Here is a 19,643-nt window from a genome sequence, read left to right on the forward strand (position 1 = left end):
AGATAGTCATCCCTAGGCAGAGTGCCCGAAAACTGCACACTGTCAAGGCGAAAGCGTCGCTCATCGCCTGCACAAAAAAATCCATGATGAATTTATTAAGTATCAATTTTACCATTGAAAGGAATGTTATACCCTGTATTATCGAAAAAGAGAGAAAAGAGCAACAGAAATTAAAAGGCCAAAAGCCAGATGGCGAACATACCAGAGTGATACGCTCCTTATGAACATAGAATTGAATTTGAATATCATCAAAGTGATCGCTAGAGCTTAAAAATGTTTTTCTCTGTGTGGGCCTGGGCCAGCACCTGCCATCCTGATGAGCCGTTGCCCCCCGGGCGAAGGGTACTTTGATATTTAAGCACGTCAACGCTGGCTTTTTGTGTGGGCCAGCAGGACTAGCGCAGGACCACCCACCACCCACCACCCACAACCCACCTCGAACATCACCGAAAACAAGGCAAAGAACAACCGCAACGACAACAGCAGCCGCAGCACAATGAGGGGGTGGCAAGCTGTCCTTCAGGTCCTCCAGGTCCTCCAAGTCCTCCACTGCCCCAATCCCAGTCCCCCAGTCCCCCGATCCACCCATCCGTCAGTGCGTCATTCAACTCAACTAAACTCAGTTGAGCCGAAACTTACGGCCGGGCAAAGGCTGCCCTTATCGGACGGTTCGCCTACAATTTCGGCCAATTTCAACCAAATTCCTCATTTCCATAGACCGAAATAGCACTTCTTTTTGGCATTATTGTTTCCTACTCTAAATGCAATGTCCGCAATTTGTGTAAAATGGTATTCATTCGGGGATATGTTTAAGTTCCTCTTTTCTTTCTTTAAGTTGACATCTTGTTACCATGAACATTTTTTCAATTTTTATGTATGTATTTAAAATTTCCGAAATGTTTTTGCATCACCTTTTTAGAATTTATCCCTTATTTTTTCCCATTTTTAAAACTATTTAGACTTTTCCGTTTATTCAAAAAATAAACATTATTCTATTTATTTTTTTTTCTCAATTTGTTAAAATATACATAATCGCCATTAATTTTTTTTGGAGTGTTGATACTTAAAATAAAACAACCACGAAAAATAATCATTATTCAAAGCCCCCAACACCGAAAAAATTGTCATAGAAAATCAACTATTTTCACATTAGTTCTACACTATTAAGTATCGATTTGGCGTTAATAAGATGAGTATTAAATTAACTCTAATCTACTAATAATCCAAAGTACTTAACTAGAATTTTGTACGGTTAAAAATAATAGCACAAATCCCAATTTCAGACTCTTTTATTTAGAAATAAAACTATAAGACTTTATATAATTTAGTCTTTAATCTGTTCCTTAATTTCAACACTGCCTCTGGTATACTTTAAATACAACCTTCATTAAGTCTTAACTTCCCGTTTTATATGTGTATTAAAATGCAGGGTAATTCGACGGTCGTCCTTAAAATCACGGAAAACATCCTGTTTGCTTTACCTTTTGCAGTTTTGTGTAACGTCAACCATGACGACAATGGCTGCGACGACACAGCGATGTCTACAAGTTTCCCCCGTAGAGTTGCGTAATTAAAATTTTAATAATTTCGCAGGCATGCTTTCCCACTTCCTTTTGAAGCCCCAGCGAAAACTTTTTTAATTCTTTGTTGCCACTTGACAAGCAAATTGCGTGAGACTTTAATTGACTTTGAATTGGCAATGGAAGCGACCGGTAACGCCCGGCAAAACCGGAAGCCCCTCACGTGTGAGCCATAATAATAATTTATGGGCCCCAATAACAGAGGCCCTAATTAGAGGCGCAGAATCCTCGAAGAAATCATGACAAATTAGACCGAAACTTGCATAACGCAATCGTAAAAGATCTGTCTGCCTGCCCGACCATTTTCATATTTCATTTTACGAGTTGGGGACAAATTTTGATGGCCCGGCGGAAGTTGGCGAAGAAAATGGCAACGACGGCGGAGGCAACTTTTGATGGAACTCCCAGCTCTAGCTGGAGTCCACAGCCAAGTCAACGTGTGGACAGGCCACAACGACGCCGACGACAACAATTCTCGACGGATGTGGCCAAAGTTAACTGCTGACAGTGGGAGAAATGGGAGGGGATCAGGACGCAGGACGCCCTGGACTGACGGCTCGGGGCAGAGAGGAAAATTAAACAGAGCCCGGAGCGGAACCCATATAAATTATTGAACAGATCCAACTTGGAAATGCAGTTACCACTGAAACGGAATAAATGGATAACTGCGGCAAAAGGAACTGGATATTATCCAGGGAAAGTAGTTCAAAAGTGAAGAGCTACTATTAAATAAATAGTTAACCAAAATGCGAAAATACATAAAGTACAAGAAAGAAAGCTTACTTCAAGCAGGCCTTTATAAGCCCTTCCAGCTAAAATCATTTCATGGAATTAAAGTCAACATATACCGTAGATATGCGGCTGATTTGTATATAAATATATTGATTTTCCCATGACAGCTATAAGATATAGTCTTATTCTGAACCCCTAAAAAAGCTTTTCTGCATGAAAAACAATATGTCCAAGGACAAGGTAGGTAGAATTTTCCTTTTAGTATTTTTAATCATTGCTTTGGGAACTATGGCAATTATATTCCACCTGCAATAGAAAGAAGACTTTTGAAAAAATTATATCTCGATAGCTTTAAGACTGCTAGAGCAGTTTGCATAGAAAGTAAGGCTACACAAAGTACCACCTTTGTTGGCAATGAAAGCTAATATTTATCATTTAACACATAAATATTTTGTACATTTTATTGCTCCAAAGGAGAATGCCTCAAACGAGGGAAATGAATTAGATAATAATAAAATGAAAGGCCAGGGCATGAATAATCCACAGCACAATGAGGAGCTGTGAAAATTGATTCCTCCCCGACGTCGCCCCGTTGAAGATCACTGGGGGAGACATTTTAGGCAGTCCCCCGGAGCCATGGCGCAAAAAGTAGAAGGCAATTCCAAATGAAAAGGGCAAAAGTTGCCAAGGAGATGGCCGGGGTGCCGGGTGCAGGGTGCAGGGGTCACACTGACGGTGATGCAACTGCTAACGAACAGAGACCCACCGACGTGTCCAGTGCCACGTCCACATTCGAGTCCCCAGCCGTGTCCCTTTGAGTGTCCTGGCTGGCTGTCTTTTTCACCCATTCCGGGCTGCCCTGTTCCTGCCATTTTCCGATGTCTATCTCCCCGAAACCCCAACCCTTATCCCCGTCCCAATGCCTCATATTTCCCCCGCCCTCGGAAGTTGTTTGTGCCAACTGCCTGGGGCGTCTGTCTCGTCCTCGTCCACATCCTGGCCCTCGTCCTCCGGCTCAGTTCCAGTTCCAGTGTCCATGTCTCTGTCTGTCAGAGTCGGAAATTGAAAGGAAAGAAAATTGAGCATACTTTAAGGCGCCTCCGCCCTGGCCCTCTGCTTTCTGCCCTGTCTCAGTGTCAGTCATGGTGCTCAGGCTCTCTGATTCTGATTCTGATTCTGAGCTCCATTCCCAGTCCCACTCCAACTCCACCTGGCTGTCCGGGGGTATTACGCGATTTCCTGCCAGCTCTAAATGCATTTCCGCAACTTTCAGTCGGGCCCAACTCATCGCAGAAAATTATATAAAATGGCCATCGGCGTTGCCATTGAATTGAATAATTGCCAAACGACTTGTAAACAAGTTGGCCAAGACAGCAACGGTGTCCTCGGCTAACGACATCTAATGCTAATTTGTTTGGTATTTTCGCCAACTTCAGGGCCGTGAAACGTGAAACGGAGACAAAGGCGTTGCTCTGCCCTGGTCCCAACTTTCCAGCTTTAATTGCCTGGGCAGGGCCAAACTCAAACTCGATCAAACTTAAGCTAAGTAAATTAGTCAATGGCTTGAATAGCCGGCCAGTAACTCGTCGAACTCCTGAATAAATCGAGGATGTGGAGTGAGCACGAGCCGAATTTCGGATACCATAAATTAGGAATACCCCAGTGAATACTCATATTTCGTGAGTCCTGCGAAACTTTTCCCTCGAATCGGGCAAAATCATAATTTTCATCCCGCCCAGGCGTACCTCATACACGACGATAAGTTGGCCCTTGGCCCAATAAATTGGGACATAAACAGGGCCTCCAATCGCTTCGCATTAAAGCGTGTTGACCACATTTTGGAATGCCTTAATGCGAGCATGCCTTCCTTGGAGCAGCAGACACGTCTTGGTTTATTTCGGCTTTTAATGGAATTTTTAAGCAAACAATTATTCACGCCAGCTGGAGAGTGTAACCCCCTTCGAAGCGGCGAACTGCAATTTCTGGGCAGCCAGCCAAAGTCTCGGGCGGAAAGTTTCCCGGCAGCCTTGCTGTACCAATTCTTAACCAGTTTTTCGGTGCGTTTGAAATTGCAAATTGTGAGAACCACACAAACAGTGTCCACTGATTGCGGTTCTTTGTGCTTGATTGAAGATTGATTCGTCAGCTGGTTTTCCAATAAGCAAATGGCATTATTATTGCCGATGTCCCTGGGACTACCCTAAGTTACCTGAGTACTAGCCCCTCCTCGCTCCCCCATCACTGTAATTCTTGCCCAAACTTTCTTTATTTACAGCAGATAAGCCAAGTAAGTAGGCAACCCTACTTTCACCACCACCCTTGCAGCTCAAAGTTGCCGGGATCTCATGTGTCTGGCTATTAACTTGCCCTGCAAATTATGCAAATGCCAGCGGAGAAAGCAGGGCTAGAAATTAGTAATAAAAGTTACTTTCGGCCAAAAGGAGCGTAACGGGATAGGATATAAACAGCAACACACACACACGCGCGAGAACAACCAAACAGCATACACACACACGTGAAGGAAATTTACATAACCTCTTTCATTTTGATTTGATTATTTTCATTCAATTTCGTAAGCCACGCGAACTGGCGAAGACTGGAGAGGTGAGAGGGGGGGTGGCAGGATGTCAGGGGCGTGGGTGCTGGGGGGGGCTAGAAACGCTGACGTCGTCTGGCGCCTTAAAGAGCAACAGCGGGATAAGGAAGAAGCATCTATTGGACAGCAAAGAGCAAAGAAGAATTAGCAAAAATATATTAGATGGTAAAAAAAATGGCATGGTGAAAAGTTTTGGGTGATATAACGGAGTTCTGAATACCCTCGCAGAGAAAAAACCTCTGGAGAAAATAAATATCTAAAATTTCAATATATTAAATATATCTTGTCTTATATATATGGTATATTGTTTAAGTTGGATTCTTACAATTATAAAACGTATTACGTTGGAAGTACTTAGTTAAGAAAAGTGTAAGCTTCGACTATCATATACCCTTCAAATAAAGTCACTAATAATATTAAGATTAGACATGTTAGCCCATAAATATTCAAGTTTCTATCATAAGTTCTCTTCAGGACAAACACATATTATGTGCACTTATCCAATGGTAAGCCTATGTCAAAGTGTCCGGCTGACAGAAAGTTGATATAGGGTATACGTATATCGGGGAAACAAACAGTGGGAACAAAAATTGAATATTTTATCACCGGAGAGGTGGGCGACGAACAGAGGGAGAGTGCCAGTTACAATGTGTTACAACGTGTGTGCCACTCAGTTACCCTTTTATGGGTTGCCTGGGCAGTCTATTAGGCTGCGTCTAACCTGGGGCCCCGAAAAGCCCCGAAACCCCCTCTTTCAACACTTTTTCAAGGGTCATGTTATTCTAGGTCCTCTTTCCTTTTCAGCATTTTTCTTTCGCTTCTTGGTCCCCCGCTTTTTATTTGGTTCTTTGGCTAAGTAAGTCGTTAAGTTGTCAGACTTGACTCTTCTAGTGTGTGTGTGTGGCTATGTGTGTGCTGGCTCATTGTGTTTGTGTTCGTGTGGCTTTATCAATAAAGGAGCTCTTTGACAGGACATCAACTGGCAAAAGCCTCACACTTGGCTGGGCAATAGTTGCCTGGCTTAAGCCCTTTACACCCGACCGAAGCCAAATAAACAAACATCGGAATCGCTGAAAATATTTTCCAAAACTTGTCTTACATTCCAAACAGATTTTCTCCTCTCCTCTGCGGTTATGATTTTTCGGCATCGGCTTTTGTTTTTTGTTTGTTTTGTTTTTACATTTGTTAGCGCTCCACCAACAGTAAACAACAACAGAAAAAAAAGGATGCAAAAGAGGCGGTTGCGGCGACTCCGGCTTTTGGATGGGCGGAACTCTCGGACTCGGATACGGATGCGGATTCGGATGCGGATGCGGACTAGGACTCGGATGGCTCCGGACTCGGGTGTTCGTTCCGTTCGTGGCACGGTCTGAAAATCAACTGAAAAGCTTCGGTTCGGAGCGGAGCGCAATCAACAGTAGGTCGAATGTCCTTACTGATACGAGCCGCCGACGAAGTTTAACGAGGCGCGTCCTCGTGGTGCCACGCCAGGCCAGGCCAGGCCATGCCACGCCGCGCCACGCCACTCCCTCGCAACTCCCCCGCAATCCCGTAGAGCTTTCTGCAGAACGCAATCATCGTGGCAGCAGCAGCAGCAGCCTCCGCCGGAAGCCGTGAGGCTGCGAAGGACTCGGGCACCAGGATGGACAGGGGCAGGGGCCATCAGGATGGCGATGGCGCTGGCGATGGCGAAGGCGAAGGCAGCTAAGCCAACACAGATAGCGCTCGAGTAGTTTTAATAAATAAATAAATTCGTGGCTTATTTTAATGGCATCAAGTGCCGCGCACAGCCTCTCTATTTCTTTGCGTGCTGCCCCGGGCGCTCTGGTCACACTGCTGGAAATCCCCTTGGAGGAGCTGGAGCAACCACAATGCCCGGGGGCCCTGAGATCCAGCCGACGAGATTGCCGTCAAATTGGTAAAGGTCCTCGGGCAGCTGACAGCCCAAAATCTGATCATGAAATCGGATAATATTTAAGTTCCTCTTTGGGGAAATGCCTTCGCGTTAAGTGTCCCTGACAGTTTTGCAGTCAATGCATTTAATTGCGACCATTTCTGCACCAGCTCCGATTCAATTACGCTACGCTTTCGGCCTTTCACTGTCTCCTTTTTGCTTTGTTTTTAATTACGTAATGCAATTTATTAATTTCCATTTGCATTTGTATTCATCTGCGCGCACCTGTGCAGGAAGCCCCACAGCCAGCGAGCTCATGCAGTCAAAATGGGGGCAACGTGCCGTATGCGTAATATTAGCGCATTAATATGTGCCACAGAGCCATGTGTGTGCGTGTGGGTGAGCGTGTGCGTGTGCGTGATTGTGGACCGGTGTGCGTGAGGCTGACAAGAAAAGGCAGCGGCTTAAAAAAATATCCATCGCTCGGTTGTATAAATACAGGAGGATAAACGCGAAACGGGGAACGCCAGTAATTCGACATTACGAGCATTAACTCCCACGCCAGAGTGCCTCTCGCTCCCTCTCGCTCCCACCCTGTTGCCCTCTCACTCCCTCAATTCACCACTGGAGCTTTCCTTCTGCGACACAAAAAGCTCGTGCTGCGGCGGAGCTTTTCGTTGTGGTTTAACGGTCCAATGGCCAACCGATTTTTTGGCGCCAGGAAAAATCGTATCGCAAACGGAAAAATCTCATCTAATCTAATGGCATTAAATCAGCGATGTTCACGCCAACGCCACGCCCCCCCCGCCGGGAGTACCTGACCGCCCACCGCGCTTATCAGCTCGCATAAACAACGAAAATTGTTTATCATAAGCAGCGTGGGAATTTTTTTGGTGGAAAGGGGTCGAGGATGTTCAACGCAGGAGCATGGATCCCAAAAAAACACCCCAAAACAAGATTATGGAAAAGAAAAAGTTATGCAAATTTCGTTTTCCTATTCTTTTCAGTTGTTGATACTAAACTGTTGGATGGACTGGCTTAACATAATTCTTACCCCACTTAAGATTATTATTAACCTGTTTAAATTGCTAAAATCTTTCTTTTCTTATCTACATACATTGAAGTTTTCTTAGTCAAGACAAACAGTTCACACAGTTTTGTAACTATAAATAATAGTAATTTTCTTTTTAAATGTATTGGTTTATGCCATGATTACTATCTAATAGTTTAACTACTATTAAAATTGATACGTTTGTCGTTGCTATAATTTAGACTTCACTAACTATCAAAAATAGTTACCCTAGCGTTAGAGTTTAAATGTAAGAGATGTGTTGTTTATAATTCCCAAGTGGTTCTAGCTCTCCGTGAACCAAGACTATATTTTATCAGTTAACTACAATCGATCGGTAGGGTGCATTCTTTTTTATAGTTACTTTTTTTATTATTAACCTAAGAGTAACTATTTCATAGATCAAATCACCAACTCAATTGGTTTTTACCAATTGACCTAATATATATTTGTTAGTTCTACCAAAGAGTATTTTGTGTGTATAGTTTAAGTTCTGATTTGATTGTTCGATAATTTTGTGCAGAGCCAGACTAGAATTACCCAATTCGAATGGCGTCACAACTCCGGCTGTAACCACTATCAGGGGGAAATCACCGCGATAATGTATCATACGCCGAGTGGTCAGGTGGCAATCCATCCCTATGTCCTACATTTCGCTTATCGCTGCGAATGCGAAACAAAAACATTTATCATACGCAGCGTGGGCCGAGGAGTTTGGCCCACTGACGTTGTTGATGCAAAGTTGATTTTCACGGGTCTCTCGGGCGTTTTCCGCCCTCGCTCGAGCGCCATATCGTTCAGCTGCCTCAAAGCCATTGTTAATTAGTGCACCGACCTTGTCGTAATTAGTGCGCACACTACACATGGTGGTGGTTTTTTTAGGGGATGGGGGGATGGGTTGGCTTAGGGGCTGGTGAAGGGTTAAGGAGCACTAGGCGAAGCAAACCTCAAGCCGACAACATTTTATGTTCAGTTTTTGGCGAGTGCCGTCGGCGTTGCAAGAGGATGGAAAAGGGGTTGCGATGGGGTTGGGCGGAACGAAAAGGAGCGAATAGTTCCAAGGGGCTTAGGGCACGTAAGCCGGCGCAAGCGGATAATAAGTTTTGCATTAGTCGGGAGCCAGGCAAATGCAATTTTCGGTTGGCGAATGGCCCCCGCGGCGAATGGCTGCATTGCTGGGCAGTTTTGTTAAATAAGCTAATGAGCCGAGAACAAGAAGGAGCCAAATCCAAGAACCCATTAAAGTTTCCAGCTGTAAAATAGAGCAGAAGCGGAATTAAAGGGGTAGAGACTCCGCAAATCCAAGACACTTGCATTCGAATGCGTGCAACAAACACTATGCTAATCAACGGCTATAAAAACTGGCTACGAGGTAAACACAAGCAGAGGCAAAAACAATGAAGAGGCAACCAAATGCAGAGCGAAGTGCATAAATCTCGAATGGAAATTATGCACACACACGCAGCCAAGTGGCCGCCAAGGGGGGGGGGGCGGTTGGGAAAACTAGAAAAACTAGAGGAAAAACTAGAGGAAAACCAGAGACAGAGTCGGAGACAGAGGGAGAAATGCCAGCTGACGCCTGGTGCTGGGGAATCAATCTGTTCAGGGAGCTTAGAGTGGCTTAATAGCCGCCATTCCTCACCACCACCCACTTTTAGCGCCCCCAAAATACTTTCCAGACGCGCCGCAGATGTCTATTAGCTGGCTCAGTGCCTGCCGCATTTAAATACAAATTAAAAAACAATTAAACATTTTCCCCAGCATCTTGGGCGTTTCTACGCCCAAAAATAATTAAGCGCATAATTATTTAATTTGACGAGTGTGCGTGTATGTGTGTGTGTGGCAGCCGGGGGAATTTACGAGGAAGTGCCTCATAAGCCAAAATGAGCGAGGAACGACAGACACGGGCGTATTGAGAAATGCTGGCGATATGAAAATTAATAGACGCACTTCCAAAGTGGCAAGAACAGGAACAAACAAGAGCCCAAGGAGGTGGTTGGGTAGCTGGGTGGCTGGGTGGCCGGGAACACTTGAAGTGTCGTGTGAACGGGTGCTCGACAACAGGCCACCCGATACCCATTCCCACACCCGATCCCAGCCAGAGGCGACAGCTTCCAGACACTTCACCAAATGCCGGCGCCAGCATCAGACTAAACAGGGCTGGGGGATGAGGGGGAGGAGGAGGACCAGGACGAGATACATCGAGGGGCACTGACTGTGTGCCCTGCCGGGGCAGGAAAACGTGGCGTATGCTTGATATTTGAGTAGGGACTCGAGAGCAAGTTGCAACTGATTTGGCAGACTGTCAAAATATTAAAAACCCAGCTCTAATTGATGATTAGGGTGGATGTACATAGATCCACAGCCTCCTCTCGCCACCGAAACTATTTCCCTTTAAGCCTTGATAGATAGAGAGAAAGATCTTTAAGCTCCCCCTCTACAACCCCCATTGCCAACCCGCCCATCTGCACCATTTGTTGTTATTATTAATTTTATGCGCCATATAAACGGTGGAAGGACCCTAAAAAGTCAGCAGCGTCAAGTAAACAAAAGCCTCCATCGTCGCTCCATTGACTACAACAAAAAGAGGCAACAAAAACAGGTCGCAATATAAAAGAAACGGCCACTGTGTGGCAAATACATATTAAGAAAAGGTCAGGCGACAAAGTAACGTAGGGAAAGTGGGTAAAAGATAAAAAAGAACCATAATATAAAGCATAAAATGTGGCAGGCGTGGCAAACATAAAATTTTGAAATTAATTATAATTTTTAAGTCGTTGAAAACAATTGGCAAATTTGGCAGGCACTCAGCTAAAAATGAGGAGAAATCTCTGATTAAGGTTAAGCAAAGGCTGGGGGGAAAATTGTAAGTGAATGGCTGAAAAAACAGTGTTAAGTATATTAAAAAATATATTTCCTTTATTTGTTTGGAGTTAAAGTTGTTTACAAAATAAAATGTAAATGCCTACCGAAACAAAAAAACCAATTTAAATTTGGTGTTATATGCAATCATTTAAAATGCGTTTTATAAATTACAAACATACTAGTATGAAATCCACTGAAGCAGAATTATGAAAGGTATGTTTCAAAGGAAATGTCAAATTAAGTAATATTCATGAATTTCAACTTGTATTATCAAATTTACTTGTAAGTGAATAACATCAAATTGATATACATACATTAATAGTTCAAATCTGGAATATGATGTTGAACTTTTAGAAGACAACGAAGAACCCCATCCGTCAAGAAAAGGGCTAAGGCCCCCGACATTTTAGTCGCCTGCCAACTATCGCACATGTGCTTTAATGTGTGTGGGTTCTGTGGTCCATGCCATTGTCATTGCCATTGACTTGGTCCTATTCTTGGTCGTGGTCTTGGTCGTGGTCGTGGTCGTGGTCTTCGCTCTTCGTTCTTGGGTCCTGGTCGACGTCATATTGTGTTTGGCAAATCGTTTGCGATAAAGCCAACTACATAATGTCTCTGTAGGCCAGGGAAAGGAGGACGAGGAGGGGAAGTGGAGTGGGATCCGGGTCGGGACACATAAAAATGCTAAACCAGCGCTATGCTGGCGTCGCAGCGACGCACACCCAAATACCAAATACCAATTTCCAACCCCGTGACCCCATCGTTACCCTCCATATGTGGGCCTCGGGATAATGCGCGTTATCCTTGATTGCCTGCCTCGATGTTGGGCCACGGGCTAAGGCTAAGGCCCAGGCTCAGGATCGGGCCAAGGGATATGGAATATGGGCTGGCTGCAAACAAGCCGCTTAAACTCGCCCCTCGCTTCACCATCCCCGGGCAACGATTGATGCTCTATGAAGAAAAGGGGTAGTACTGCTGTGAGATAAGGCCAGAATCTTAATGTTATGTGATTTCTTTCACATTGTAAGTAAAAGAAATTTGAAGGTCAAAAAGAACGCAGTCATTCTGTAGAACAAAAATTAACTACATTTTAACTACAAAGTATGTTTCAATCACCCTAATTGGTTTAAAAAGTAAAGGAAATAAAATAAATATATATAAACATTTTTTGTTTGGGTAATCATAATGGGTTCTTAGCAATACAAGTTCTTTGTGTTTTATTTTAAGGGCTCCCAATATAACTTTAAAATAAAAATCGCAAAGAACTTGCATTGCTAAGAACCCATTATGACTACCCATACAAACTATTTTTGCTTAGTTTTAAGTTAAAGCACTTGCGAATCGGTTTCTTAATTACCAAAATGGGAATCTTCGGGGCTGCATTATGTAAATCATTTTAACTCAAAACTCTTTGTCGAAAGTTCACTTAGAAATCCTCTTGCCAGAGTGGATTACAGCTCGCGAAACTTTAGTAGTTCATAGTGGCAAGTATATTGGCCATTAAAGAAAATTCCCCATTAAAGCGTATGCCCCAGTTCGGCTTTTGGGGTAACCCGGACCCCGATTGTTTCACTTCTCTGTGTTTTTGCCGTTGAGCCTATCGTGATTTGGCTCTTTTCGGCTTCGAGCTCCCTTCAGTTCCTGATGCCTTATGGCTTCTTGCCTTTGTGCTTTATGCTCATCATCATTTGCCGGGGCTGAGAAATCGCAATAGAATCAGATTCTTGCCTTTTTCTCGGCGGCTAATTGGTGCCCAAATGCCAACTGCCGAATGGTTCTCCTTCCACGAAATGCGAAATCTGGAGGATGGCAATGTGTAGGAGGTGGGGATGGGATGGGGCAGCCAGGGAGCACCGTCGTCCAGGGGCAACTAGCTAAACAACAATTTTAATTGCGACCAGGCAGAGTCAACGTCTGGGACTCGGGCCAAAGGCAAATGAGCGAACGCTCCAAGAAATATGAACGAGGTCAATGATTGTTTACACTACCCTCGAATGCTGTTTACTTCGAGCCGTCGACGAGGAGGGGGCTGCGGGGAGGGGCAGCAGGTGGGGTGGCGGCACGGTGGGGTTAGTTGTAGCAACCAGACACCTTGGAGGCAACGCCTTCAGCGAAAACCAGATAGTGAGAGAACAGGAAAATGCAGTAATTAGAAAAACGCCAAGATGTAATTATTTATCTTATCTTTTTTTGCCCGCAAGATAATCCAGCGAAACCTTGAAATGCGATCTCCTCTTCACCATTTATAAAATAAAATTTGTTTTTACAAAGATGGGAGCAACTAACTAGCATTTAAGACATTTTATTATTTTTTTATTTTCACTTGCAATACCTACTAGATTCTAGATTATGCTAATGTTACTACAAATGGTATATAGTAAATAGTATTTATTCGAAAACGGCTGGAATAAACTGGTCTAAAATAGTATTTTCGCTGGCAATGCCTACTGAATTTAAACTTTTTTTAATGGAAATCTATCCAAATGCAAATAACAGACTAGCATATAAAACATTTTTTAACTTTAAACCAATTTTTTTAATGGAAATATATGGTACTTACTACAAACGGTATGCATGGTATTTTCTACAAATTTGATATAATTTATTCCAAAAATGAGTACAATAAGGTAGCATATTAAACATGTTATTCTTCTTGTCGATTTCACTTGCAAAACCTTCTAGATTTTTTAATTATTTTTAGTGGTAATATGTGGTGTTATTCCACTGTGGCAGCCATTAGGCCTCGGGGCTTCAATGGGCACGTGTGTGTGAGTGTGTCTGCGGCACACATAGAGTGCTAGAGAGGGAGGCAGATAGGAGGAACAAAAAGAGAGGGATGCATAAACACTTGCCTGTGCTACTAAAGATTCTTCAGTTGTTGGCTCATTTACGAGAACTCCCTTATGCGAGAATATAAGCTAATCAATATCATGAAACCAGAAGGAAGTCATCCAAACCGCTTATAAATAACACTAAATGCCAATCAAAGGAGTTCAGTTGCTGGCTCATTTACGAGAACTCTCTTATGGGAGAATATAAGCTAATCAATGTCATGAAACCAAAAGGAAGTCATTCAAAGCCCTTATAAATAACACTAAAATGAATACCCAACAACAAATTTTAAAAAAAACCAATCAAAGGAGTCGTCACACAGAACCTCAAAGACAAACCCCTCTGAATATCAGAGTCTACATTAGTCCCCTATCGTACGGTCAACATACAACATCCTCTGATCAACTATTTAGTACTATATCGAATAAACCTCACTTTCCGATCGAAGATGATGCACCGCTATCGAAACCGCAAAGTAACTGCGGAGATTCTGCGCGATCTTTACGAGTCCTGGCTGATCGTGGCCATCGGGATGTTCGTCCACTGGAACCATTTGCGTCTGTTGGCCTACGATCCCATATCGCCGCTGGATCCCTTGAGCCAGTTACCCATGGGCGAGAATCAGCGCTGGGCGGGCCTCTTCTTCGGCTGCGGCATTATCCTGGCCATTCTGCAGTACCGGCCGCGCTGGGTCCGGCGGTGTCGTCATCGCGTCTGCCTGCTGATGCTGCTGGCCGAGCTGGTGCTGGTGCTCCAGCTGACCGAGTGGATGGACCGCCAGCTGTGGCAGCCCTTCCTGGGCATCACTCGCGAACTGTTCCTCGCCCTGGGCGGGGCCCAATGGGGCTCCTGGATCGTCGACTACTGGCCCGGAGTGCGATCCCTGCTCCTGACTGGCGTCGCCTTCGATTACTTTCGCCTGGTCACCTCGTTCGCCATCTTCATCGCCGCCTTCGACTCGACTGCCGGCAGCTGGCGGGTGTCGGTGGAGTTCTTGCTGATCGGCTACTTGCCGGAAACTTCGGCCAGAAGCCAACTCATCCAAGAGAAGCACCGGAAGAGAAGTCTCGAGCGGACCAGGAAGGGCCTCCTGCCGACTCTATCGCCCGAGTTCCTCATTTACAAGCGTTTGTGCTACATCTGTATGCAGAAAATGAATTCGGAGCCCCTTGACTTGGAAGCCACGGGGCTCTAAAAACCCCAGACCCGAGAGCAAAGGCCAATTAGCCCAAAAAAAATTTAAGTCCCAAAAAAATGTTTTAAAGACACATACACCTGTTCAAAGACACTGCGGTTCCTTAAATTTTTTACTTGTGATACAGTTCATATTAATCAAAATAAATTTTGTTGAGTTCGGAACCTTCTAGGAATGAATCGGTAACTATTGGTTAGTAAAAGCAGGATAAGGCTAGACGAATGTTTTGATTTGACCCATAAAATAGTTACTGTAACGGGTAGAATGGGTAGAATGTTACTAACCCATCGATTGTAGTTAAATAACTTGTTGTAGTCGTACAACATATAAAATATAGCTAGCAAACTTTTGTTTGTAGTAAATGTATATAAATGTATAAAATTATAAAACAACCATTTATAGACACGCCACTGTAGCATAGTCATATATAAGTAAAATAAATAAAAAGTAATTTTGAAATTACCTTTTTTAAAAGTGAGTTCAGAAGTGTGGCTTGCACCTGACTTCCAGCTAGTGTGGAAGTATGTTGAGGGTTTAACAAACAATTATTTAAGTAAAGTTTGACTTGATAATCCAAAGGGCTAGACCGAATTGGTAATTACAAGCAGGACCGTCAAGAAAATTTGTATCGTTGCATACGTTAGAGCTAATTCCGACAGGGACTCCGACTGCCAGCTTAGTATTTTCCAGCTCGATAAAATGACAGCTCAGCCTGCTAAGATGAAGTTTTCCTATCTCAAACACAAAATAACCTATGCAGCTAAGGCAATAATCCAATCGTTTTACTGTTGAAATAACAACTGTGCAACTATTTGTAATAGTCATGTAATATTCCATATAGTTCTATTTGCATTGGTCAATTTACCAAAAAAAAAATCTCTTTGTGTGTTTGACCTTTTATTAGTCTTGCAAGTCGAGTCTGATTAAATAGCATGTGTTCACCTGGCTAGCCTGAAACTAAGACAGACACGCTTTCAGGAACCTCTGATCTTATTAATTAAACCATTCTAGCATTTACTGTGAATTTTCGATAATTGTTGGTTGGTAACAGTAGGTTGAGACAAAGCTAATATGAAAATTACACTCTTAAATGGTATTTGTCTCACTTCGTGTGGGACCAGCCTGAGTTTTTGCTTGTCAAATACGGTTACCGAGTTAAAGTGGTTTGTATAACCACAGGTTAACCAGCTTTTGTTTTCTTTGTCAGTCAGAAATCAAGACTGACATCGATTTCGGTAACCTCTGTTTATAAACAATGAAAGAATACTCGAGTACTGGGCAGAGTCATTGGGTTGAGGCCCTCAAACTGCCGAAATAACCGCAGAGTTTGCGCCCAAAGATAACACCAACCAAACGTGGACCGCAAATCGAATAGAACTACAAGCCAATTGCAGTGGCCCTCATTAGAACCCCCCTTTGCCACGGGCTATCTGCCTAATTATCGGGCTTGTGCTGGATATGGGGTAATATTGTTTATCCGGGGAATGCAATAACGACATACCTGGCACTCATTTGTGTGGTCATCGAACGCTACGGTGAGTCTTTGGCTTTCCCGTGTTTGCGATGACAGTAATCGACTGATTAAGCGCAATTATAAATGTAATTCCCACTCAAACAGAAACAGAAACAGTAACAGATACAGATACAGATACAGGGGACGGTTACAAAGGCTTTTCGTCTTTGGCTTAAAAACAAATTGCAAAACCGTTTAACGCATTAGCGCGCACACTTAATTAGAATTCACTGGTTGTTTTCTGGGGGGAGAAAGTGGGTGGTAAAAGGCGTTGGCAGAGGAAGTGATTTAAAATATGCACAGGGCACGCGAGCAGCCCAAAAAATATATAAAAAAAATCGGGGAAAAAGGGAAAACACACAGAGAAAACAGAAAAGCAGAACAACAATGAGGAAACCGAACCGAAAACCGAGTTGCGAACATGCAACTTGTGCGAATGGCAATCGAATGCCAGCAGCCGCACAAATGGCCTGGGCCTCGGTCGCAGTCGCTGCCGCAGTCGCAGTCGCAGTCGACGTCGACGCAAGCAGCGCAGCCGGCGAGGGCAGAGCAATTGAGCAATTGAAGAATTTACTTTGCATTTCTTGCAGGTACCGCCTGTCGTGGTTCGGCGGTGACTAATTATTGCTCAGGTTCAGCCCGGCCCTCTTCCTCTTGGCCTCTGCCTAAATATAGTAAATAATAAAAATTCTGGCGAATAACAAAAGGCAAATAAACAATAAAACGGCAGCCGCACATAGAGATACAGATACATCTGCAGATAAAGATACGGACACGGGCAGCAGGCAAATCAAACGAACCGTTTATTGGGCTGCTGCTCCTATTTGTAGATCGGTTGGGCTATCAACAGCGATACGAACTTTGCAGACACTTCTGCTTAACTTTAATGTGTTGTATCTTTAGGTACCTCACAATCTAATGGGTTTTTTAAAAGATAAGCTAGTTCCTGAAAAATATTTATACTCTCCGAAAGAATTAAATAATAAAAAAAGCGAAGATCCCCAATAGCGGAAAATAAAACAAGACAGATATTATCATTTAGAGCCTTTGGAAATAAAGCACATGCCCCACTTCCCTCCGTTTACAAAAACACTATCAATTTGTTAAGCTTTTTATTGCTTCTCAGACACTAGAAAATACTTTAAGATATTTTTGGAACAGTCTTATCGTTTGTATATTCGCTGCTAGGCATTGCGATAGCCAACATAAAATAAACAGAAATATTCCAAATATCATACTTAAACGTTTTAAATTCAACCCAAAAGCCATATATCTTTATATTTGTAGTGTATGTTATATGCCTACAAAGTATTTGAGTTCAAATTCTTGCCAGTATTAAATACTCTCGAAAATAATCTATAATTAAATGCATTGTTCTTCGACAGCCTTATTGCTCTCATGAATCACAAGTTTATAAGCATACCTATACATTGATTGGTTTCTGAATCGAGCTGCAATTGTTGCCCTTTCGCTTCAATTAAACGCTCTTCCAGATCGTTTAAGAGCCCATTAGTTGAAGTACTTCCCGTGGGCCTCTCATCTGCGGATCGTTGACGATGATCAAGTGGCGATCACTTGACGGACAGCCAGCGATTCCATTTCCCGTTTCAATTTGCAGCTCAGTCCAGCGAACGCGCGAAGAATAAATTCGCAATTGCGTTCAAAAGAGGGGTTTTTAATGGGCGCACCTGCGAGGGGGGTTTCGGAAGGGGGCGGTGCGATACCGCGTCACTGACGTCGACGCCCGGCGGCCTACTCACCCACTCTCCGCGATGCCGATGCCGAAAAGAATCGAATTCGAATCCGAAACGGGCCAATTATAATTATTGTATATTTGTACTAGTTCGGGCAGGTCAGGGGCGTGCGGAGGGGGGGCCAATGTAAAAATTGTTAATTTTCTCAGTTGCGCGCCATTGTTTTCCCATTTGTTTCATACACTTTTGCTCCTTTCTTTTTTTGCCGACCCAGCAATGAAGCGGATTGTATAGATACATTCGGATTCAGATTCAGCTACGGATACAGATGATGCAGCTGCAGATACAGAATCTATTTTGGTTTTTAATCTGGCAGCCTTTTATTATAAATAGTTGGGCTGCCTAGATAAACAAGCTGCCGCCGCCACTGCCTCTGCCGCTGCCTCTGCCGTCGCCTCTGCCGACGCCTCTGTCGGCGCATCTACGGGCAAAATTCATTACTAATTCATGTCCAATTTCCAACGCCCGGGGCACGCACAAAAACCGCAAAAGGTAATCAAAAATGCGCACCCCGCCCAAAAATGAATGAAAAAACAGCTAAATGGAAATTATCAAATGTCAGCACTTGCCAGGAGAATTATGAAAAGCTAGGTGGTTGGCTGGGAAATATGTAAAGTTTATTTAGCGAATTAAGTCGTATGGATTTCCCAGTGCTACATGCTGTTTTTGGGCATCATAAATCATACTATTAATGTGTATCCCTTAATTGGAAAATTTTGTGAGCACTTTTAATTGCAATTTTAAGTAGTAGGTATAATTATCATTGGTCAACCATCAGTTTTTCTGTATTAAACTAGTTATTGGGCTTTTTTGAAGATTTTTTGGTTAGTTCTTTAGAATGCAATTTTAGAATTGCCTGTTGAACAATTTAGTACGAATAGTCCTTGAAATTTTTCCCTACATAATATTTTTGCCCATTGTAATAGCAACTCAGTAGATTGCTTCATCATCAATTTGCACATAAATGGAAATTATCAAATGTCAGCACTTGCCAGGAGAATTATGAAAAGCTAGGTGGTTTGCTGGGAAATATGTAAAGTTCATTTAGCGAATTAAGTCGTATGGATTTCCCAGTGTTATACGTGCTGTTTTCGGGCATCATAAATCATACAATTAATGTGTATCCCTTAATTGGAAATTTTGTGAGCACTTTTAGTTGCAATTTTAAGTAGTAGGTATAATTATCAGTGGGTAACCATTAGTTTTTCTGTATTAAAAATAGGTTTTTAGCATTATCTAGAATTTCCCGTTGAACCATTTAGTACGAATAGTAAGCCCTTAGAAGCCCTTACCTAATATTTTTGCCTGTTTTAATAGCATCTCAGTAGATTGTTTCATCATCAATTTGCCGGGCGCACTCAACGCAAGCCACACAGCACTGACATGTAAGTACATCAATTAGTACTAAGTACGACATCAATCCGGCAAATAAAGTTGACCCAACTTGCTACACACTGTTAACATGTCAGCCTGACCGTCTGACCATCTGACCATCTGACCATCTAGACACTTGAAGTTTGCTTTGTGCAAACATTATACATTTATGTGCTTACGCTGCGTATACGTTACGTTTGGGGCAAATCCGTGTAATCGCCATGTAGCTGTCTCCGTTG

The 19,643-nt window shown here is 43.2% G+C and overlaps 2 protein-coding genes across 4 annotated transcripts in view; one reads left to right on the forward strand and one right to left on the reverse strand.

Moving 5' to 3' along the window:
- The window catches only part of LOC119558303 (frequenin-1), a 34,705-nt gene extending 17,985 nt beyond the window's left edge, over nucleotides 1-16,720 (reverse strand). The window contains exons 1-2 of one of the 3 annotated variants that reach the window (XM_037871703.1): nucleotides 16,638-16,717; nucleotides 16,265-16,517 (exon numbers count right to left, since the gene is read on the reverse strand). The gene's annotated coding sequence lies outside the window, so the exon portion shown is untranslated. Of the gene's footprint in view, nucleotides 1-6,007; nucleotides 6,277-16,264 lie in introns of those variants that run through there. The other 2 variants (XM_037871702.1, XM_037871704.1) reach the window with 2 other exon arrangements.
- LOC119558302 lies at nucleotides 13,934-14,927 on the forward strand. The gene has a single exon (XM_037871700.1). It carries the CDS (start codon nucleotides 14,017-14,019, stop codon nucleotides 14,761-14,763), a length of 747 nt encoding a protein of 248 aa, XP_037727628.1. The 5' UTR covers nucleotides 13,934-14,016; the 3' UTR covers nucleotides 14,764-14,927.
- Nucleotides 16,721-19,643: the final 2,923 nt, after the last annotated feature.

Source organism: Drosophila subpulchrella, chromosome X (assembly GCF_014743375.2).
Source record: "Drosophila subpulchrella strain 33 F10 #4 breed RU33 chromosome X, RU_Dsub_v1.1 Primary Assembly, whole genome shotgun sequence".
NCBI lineage: Eukaryota > Metazoa > Arthropoda > Insecta > Diptera > Drosophilidae > Drosophila > Drosophila subpulchrella.